The sequence below is a fragment of the Alosa alosa genome, chromosome 1 (assembly GCF_017589495.1).
Source record: "Alosa alosa isolate M-15738 ecotype Scorff River chromosome 1, AALO_Geno_1.1, whole genome shotgun sequence".
In the NCBI taxonomy this organism is placed as follows: domain Eukaryota; kingdom Metazoa; phylum Chordata; class Actinopteri; order Clupeiformes; family Clupeidae; genus Alosa; species Alosa alosa.
This window is the reverse complement of record NC_063189.1, coordinates 27,163,186-27,170,824: the sequence shown is the minus strand read 5'-3', so window position 1 is coordinate 27,170,824 and position 7,639 is coordinate 27,163,186. Positions and strand designations below refer to the sequence as shown.

Below are 7,639 nucleotides of genomic sequence, written 5' to 3'. Positions count from 1 at the left end.
GAAAAGAGAAAAGAAAAAGAGGGCGAGGGAGGGAGAGAGAGAGAAATACAAAAGAGCCACAGAGAGGTGGAGGAGGTGAAAGAGAAAGAGAGAGAGAGAGAGAGAGAGAGAGAGAGAGAGAGAGAGAGAGAGAGAGAGATGCAAAGTGGAGCGAGGTTTTCTAATCCAACTGGTGCACACAGATTGTCGGCCAAGTGGAACCCGGTGGTGTATTGCGGAGTGGAGACAGATATTCCATTTCAAAGGGGTGGGGGTGAGATGGGTGTCTGGAGGTGGAGGTGGGGTGGGGTGGGGTGGGCTGGTCTGGAGAACGTCCAGCACTGGACGAGAGACCAGAGAGGCGCTTCACTCGGCACAGAAACCGACCGCAGATAAATGCCTCCCCACAGCATGAGAGCACTGCCGAGCCAAGAAAAAGGGAGAGGAAAAAAAAATCTCAAAAAAGAGAGAAAAAAGAAAATCGTTACATCTCTGAGGCCGCCATTTTCTCCACCGTTGTTAACTGCCAGGTGGACCGACTCTGCTCAAAAGTCTTAAAATGGCAGAAAAAAAAAATCCCAAGGGACTTATTTGTACATTTATACACTGATACATACATTTAAAAAAGCAAACAAAGTCGAGAAGAGAAACACCCTTTTAAGATCCACTGAAATGCAGAAGGCACAGCAGTTTAGCCTTCCAGAAGTCATTTTCCAGTCTGTCAATGTGAATCTCAAGCTTCCATTGGCTAAAGGGCATGGAGGGCGCTGTGTGAAAAAAAGTGCTCAATAGCTCTCATCCTCCAGTCTCTTCTGCTGCGTAATTTGCCATCGTCTTCTTTTTATGTTCAAAATTGTATTTAATTTAAAGTGCATGGATGAGGTAAATGGATTTCCAACAAAAAAAGTTCAAAACCAACACATAAAAAAACAAACCAAAAAATTATGTTTTGAAATTGTTATCCATTTATGTTGGTCTCAAACGGGAACCATTCTGTCTTGTATCTGTTGCATTTGGGACAGCATTCCTTGTGCACTGGTGAGGATCTTGTCTTGATGTGCTGCAGAGGAAATCCCTATTCTAGCCATGTCCCTGTAAATGAAAAAAAAAAAAGACAAGAGACCAAGGATCAACAAAAAGAGTCCCTCTGGGTCAACCAATCGGTCCATTTCACCAGACATGTCCTCACTCTTACTTTGTAAATCTACAACACTTCAGAAAAAATTCAGAGTCAACGTTTCATTAAATATTTTGAGAGAAAACCTGTTGCATCTCTGTTATAGTATAAGATATGCAGGATAAAGCTTTAAACTGGGTCTTATATTTCACACAAAATATACTCTGAATATATAAGAATACATTAGAGATCACAGAATAACACACAGGCTCTTATGTATTCACAGTAGGCCGGTCTGTTTTCTCCTGACAACACGGGTGACTCAGCTGTCAGTGAGGCCGGTGTGTGTCTGTGTGTCTGTGTGTGTGTGTGTGTGTGTGTGTGTGTGTGTGTGTGTGTGTGTGTGTGTGTGTGTGTATGTGTGTGTGTGTGATGACACTCACTCCTGAGTCAGGTGCACCACAGCCTCTGGGGTGGTATAGCCGGGCGTGAAGTTGAAGTTGTGGAGGAGAACTCAACTGCCCATGTTGATGGCGGACCAGCCAGTGAGAAAAAGCGGCCACTGAGCCCAGCACAGACACACACACATACCTGTGGAGGAGAACTCAGGACTGCTGGGGTCCAACAGAGCCGTGTTGGGCCTGACACCAGAGACAGAGACACACAGAGAAAATTTCATTTTAGCATCTACTTTATTTTGTGAGAAAAGCACGTTATAAAAAAGCTCTACTCTAGTATTTTTTAAATAAATGTGCAGGATTATATATACATACACACACAGACACACACACAATAAATGTATAAGCAACTTTTTTTTTCGCTTCAAAATAAGCACTTACGTCCTGGTTGCTCATGTCCCAATATGGCGCTCCCCCATCAGGCATATCACTTCCACATAACAATGTCAGAAGCTCCGTAAACGCCGCCGAAGTGAACTTCCTGTATGTGATGGCCTCTGGTGCTGTCCAGCGAATGGGGATCTTTCCTCCCTGCGATTGATAGGTTCCCGTTATTTCCTTTCAGGAGACACACACCACACCGGGTTACACACCCACACAGAGACAGGTTTGTCCTCACACATACACTTACACACTTACACACACCAGCGCGCGCACTCACACACACACACACAAACACACACACATACACACACACAAAATCACACACACACATACACACACACGTGCACACACTCTCACACACGCACACACACACACACACACACACACACACACACACACACACACACACAGAGTGTATGCGTTTCCTGGAAGAGAGGTCCAAGCGCTGGTCTGTTATTGTTAGTCATTAGGCGCATGGTGTGCGCACACAAAACCCCCAAGCACAGCGGCTTCCAGCTGACAAGTTCTTTGCGAGTGAGTCAGGCTCACAGAGCACAGCCAGAAACAGCAAACAGAACCTGTGGTCTGGGCCCCGTCCCAGAGTCTCAGAGAGAGAGAGAGAGAGAGAGAGAGAGAGAGAGAGAGAGAGAGAGAGAGAGAGAGAGAGAGAAAACAAAAGGGACACAGACACAGTGAGAGTGAGCGAGAGAAAAGAGAGAGGGGGACAGAGAAAGAAAGGAGTGAGAGATGGAGAGAGTGTAAAACAGGCAGAGGAAGAGAGGACTCACCCGTGTGGTGTAGGCCGCCTCTGGGTCCTCCTCCAGCACGCGGGACATGCCGAAGTCAGACACCTTGCAGACCAGGTTGCTGTTGACCAGGATGTTGCGGGCGGCCAGGTCGCGGTGCACGTAGCTCATATCGGACAGGTACTTCATGCCCGAGGCGATGCCACGCAGGATGCCCACCAGCTGGATGACGGTGAAGCGCCCATCGTTCTTCTGTTGGAGGCCGACAGGACAGAGGTTAGCCAGCGCCAGGTGTTAGCGTTCAGCTGTAGCCCAGGGGACTGAGCTGGGTGTGTTTTAGCCATTAGCCCCGTTAGCAAGGAGTCAACTCACCCGCAGGAAGGCGTCCAGGGATCCGTTCTCCATGTACTCTGTGATGATCATCACCGGCTTGCCTGCAGGGGGGAGGAGTGAGGTAAAGCCACTTTAGAGAAAAAAATAGTCCAAAAAAAACTTGGAATGTGTCATTTCTTTCTTTTTTGGAGGCGGGGAGGGGGTCTGTCAGTAAGACAGAAGGAATGCATCCGTCATTCCACTTCTAAATCAACTCGCGCTGACAGATCTGTGTGTGTGTGTGTGTGTGTGTGTGTGTGTGTGCGTAACCACGATGCAGGAAATGCTTGTTAACTGAACTGCGTGGGAGACGGAGGCATGCTTAATCACTATGGACTTCATACCCTGCCATATCTCTCAGCTGCAAATGATGAATTATGACTGACCAACTTATGACTGTCCTGAGTAGTCTCACACGTGAACAATCACACAGTGACCTCCTTTGCCTGTATTCAGACATGATTGACAGAGGAGGTCATGACCGTCCATGACCGTCCACAGATATCTGAGAGGGGTGGGGAGAGCTGCGGTCAGCAGCTGCGGTCAGGTGCCCTTGATCTGGCCTGGATCTGGCCCAGGTCCACTGGCTGCTTTCTGGGGAGAGGTCTTACTGGTCAGTCACTTCCTAACCTCCCCCATCTCTCATTTTTATCTTTCTCATCCCTCTCTCTCCTCTCCTCCCAGCCCATTTGACGACTGTACGAGGATCATTCAAACGTCTGGCTGGAGGAATCCATGTTTTTTATTTTCTCTCTCTCGGCTACCCACAGTGGTCATAAATCCTTGCTACGGTGATTTGCGCTTGTCTGTGTGTGCATTGGGAGGAGCAGCGGAGTCAGAGTGGAGCAAATTATCGGTTTTCCTTCTCATCCCTTTCCCGTCTTTAGTGGCCAGCGTGTTGGGGATGAGAGCGGGAGAGAGCCAGAGAGGAGGGGGAGTGGGGAGTTGGGTCTGGTCAGCCCTCTACAGAGGCTCCTAGGCACTCAGTGAGGGGATGCGAAGGGTGGCTGGGTTCACCTCGCTGCTCATAACCCCTACACTTTCCCCATCCAGTTTGAAAATCCTTTCTCTCTCTCTCTCTCTCTCTCTCTCTCTCTCGCTGTCTCTCACTGGCACCTTCTCTTTTCTCACACTCGGCCCCTTCTCTTTCTGTCCTCCAGCTCATTAGTATGTGTGTGTGTGTGTGTGTGTGTGTGTGTGTGAGTGTGTGTGTGTGTGTGTTATGAGATAGTATATGTGCATGTGTTTTTGTTGTGAAAGGGAGTGTGTGTGTGTGTGTGTGTGTGTGTGTGTGTGTGTGTGTGTGTGTGTGTGTGTGTGTGTGTTTTTGTTTACTGAATGCATCCACTGCTCTGGGCTATCAAGGCCTGCATTCCGGAATTACCTGCCAGTCACCACGGAGACAAGTCGGCACTATGGTAACGCTCACCCATTTGGAAGTAGGAGGAGGAGTGAAGTTCCGAGTTTTACAATAGCGCACAATGTGACACACACATACACACACACACACACACACACACACACACTAACACACACATACACACACACACACTAACACACACACACACACACACACACACACACACACACACACACACCCACACACACAAACCTCCTCTACCTCCAAGGAATGGTACTAATTCTGAAGCAGTGGCTTCATTATGCAAATGCGATCTCCCATTTAGCTGCCGTGTATCAAAGACAGTGCCCACGTCGCCCAGCGCCCTCGCTCCTCCTGAGGCGGGCACAACCACGGCGGCTGGCATCCTCTGCCTGGCACACTCTCTCTCTCACCCCATCCTTCTCTCTCTCACTCTCTCCACTGTCTCAGTCCATCCCTCTCTCTCGCTCTCTCTCTCCATCCCTTTCTCTCTGTGTGTGTGCCGGTGGCTCGGGGCGTTTTGTCTTTATTTATTTAGGACACTTTCAACATCATTAGGAATTGAACACCTTTAATTGGCCATGCTGGAGACAGAGACGGGAGGGGAGACGGGAGACGACGGCCATTGTGCGTTTACAAAGACAACTACACTCAAGACTCTTCCCCAGCAAAAGCGCTTATGAGAGGAGAGAGAGAGAGAGAGAGAGAGAGAGAGAGAGAGAGAGAGAGAGAGAGAGAGAGGGGGGAGAGGGAGGGAGAGGGAGAGAGGGAGAGAGACGGTGTGTGTGAGAGAGAGAGGGGGGGTGACACCACTAGTAATAAAACAACCTGGAGCTGAGGAGTGAGAGCATGCCCACTACGTGGAGATGTGCTAGGAGGTGTTGACTGATGCACACACCTCCTCTGTTCTGAGAGAGAGAGAGAGGGGAGAGAGAGAGAGAGAGAGAGGGGAGACACACCTCCTCTGTTCTCTCTGTTTTCACTCACTTCTTATTCTTTTCATTTTCTCTTCTCTGCTCCTTTCTTTCTTCACCCCCCTTGTTTTTCTTTTGTTTCCTTCCCATCTGCCGACACTGTCCGAGCTCATACATCATTCCGGCCCAGGGTTGGTGTGTGTGTGTGTGTGTGTGTGTGTGTGTGTGTGTGTGTGTGTGTGTGTGTGTGTGTGTGTGTGTGTGTGTGTGTGTGTGTGTGTGTGTGTGTGCGTGTGTGTTGATGCCAAGGCTGTCCACGGCCATTCAGGCAGCCAATGGGCTGTCCACATGTTCACTTTGACTCTGTTCTGGTTTCTCACAAGACGTTGGCCCCACCAACCCCCTGCCACACCACCTCATCTCTCCCTCCACTTGACTGTCTCCCTTTCTCATGCAGACAGAAACACATGCACACACACACACACAGCCACACACACACACAGCCATTCTTCTCTCATCTCTAAGCTGTCTTCTCTCTGCACTGCTGCTGACAGTGAGTGAGCCATCATGGAGAGAGAGAGTGAGAGAGAGAAAGAGTGAGAGGCGTTGAGAGGGAAAGAGAGAGAGTGGACGAAAGGGATACAAGAGGGAGAGAAAGGAAGGGAGGAAAATAGATGGACAGAGAGAAGAGGTGATGACTCTTGTACTTGCTCAGGTTGACAGGGAGAGAGAGAGAGAGAGAGACAACAACCTCAAAAAACGTGTCTTACAAAATACAGATTGGGTGACCATAAACTCCAAATAGAAATAGGACGCCATAAAAAATCATGGCAAGAAAAACATCAACGCCTATGCAAGTACTGTGACACAATGGAGGTTGAAGATGAAATACATTTTCTGCATAGGTGTCCCATTTATCAATTACTGAGAAACGACTTCTATGTAAGATTTAGCAGACACAATAAACAATTTATGTCACTAGATGCTAGTTCCAAAATGAAAATCGTCTTAGGAGAAGACACACAGACAATTGAGCTAGCAGCTCAGTTTGTGTATATGTGCCACAAATTAAGGTTAGAAAGCACATACGCAAGAACAGATTCTCTCACCCTCTCCACCAATCTTAAATCGTATTCAATCCCATCTCATCTAGAACTATAATTTCTAATCTTTTTTTTTTATTATTATTATTATTATTATTATTATTATTTAATTTCTTATAATTTATTTTATGAATTTATTTTATTATTATTTTATTTATATTTATTTACTTATGTATTTGTATGTTTATTCTTACTTATTTTCATGCTCTTTGTTTCCTCACTAACTTACTTATGATTTGTATGCTTTGACAACACAAGTGCTCTTGTCATGTCAATAAAGCTTTTTTGAATTTGAATTTGAATTTGAATTTGAGAGAGAGAGAGAGAGAGAAAGAGAAAGAGAGAGAGAGGAGGGAGGGGGCGAGTGAGGTGCTGATTTCTCAGGTCAGCTGGAGAGAGGGGCTGTCTGCTGCAGTTGCTGTTGAGTGTAACTATGCTTCCAGATCAGGAGAAATAGAGTAGAGGAAGTCACCAGCACTGCACACACGCACAAACACGCACACACGCACAAACACACAAACACGCACAAATCACTCACTCACTCACTCACTCACTCACTCACTCACTCACTCACTCACTCACTCACTCACTCACTCACTCACTCACTCAATGTATTTACATAATGCATTTATTTCCGTTGTTCTTTAATTTCATCTAGAAATGAAGTTAAGTGGCAAGAGTCTCTCGGTCGATGAGAAGGGAAATGAAAAAGTCTTGATGTCACATCTGCCAACCTGCCAAGTCTCCCCTTGCTAAGACACTCGCAAACAGGGGTTTGATCTTCATCAGCTCTGAATGGGGCCCTGCGTCATCTTTCTCCCGTGTGCCAAGACAATTTATGTGCAGCAGAATGCTGAGAGAGGGGGGTCGATGAGAATTTAAAACCCTTTGGGGAGAGGCTTGATGGGCCGTGCCGAGCGCTTTAATCTTAAACTAAAACAACAGTCTGCGCGATTTACTGCATTATGACAATGGATAGGACAGCAGAGACCGCGCCAGGCCTGGCCTACACAACACATGTCGCAAGCAGTACACACACACACACATGCACAGACCCACAGCACATGGGGAGTAATTAGAGATGTTTTCTTTTGGATTATGCCTCCTCTTGTATGTGTCATATTCATTTTGGGGTTCTCAATGCCTGCCGTTTACACTGTACTTCTGCATCGCCTAACACATCAA

The 7,639-nt window shown here is 47.2% G+C and overlaps 1 protein-coding gene across 1 annotated transcript in view; it reads right to left on the bottom strand.

The window, feature by feature from the left end:
- Nucleotides 1-1,701: 1,701 nt before the first annotated feature.
- Nucleotides 1,702-7,639, bottom strand: part of epha4a (eph receptor A4a) — a 46,562-nt gene continuing 40,624 nt past the window's right edge. The window contains 4 exon segments of the mRNA XM_048248624.1: nucleotides 1,702-1,737; nucleotides 1,936-2,112; nucleotides 2,727-2,936; nucleotides 3,057-3,118. Coding sequence (XP_048104581.1) covers nucleotides 1,702-1,737; nucleotides 1,936-2,112; nucleotides 2,727-2,936; nucleotides 3,057-3,118 — 485 coding nt within the window.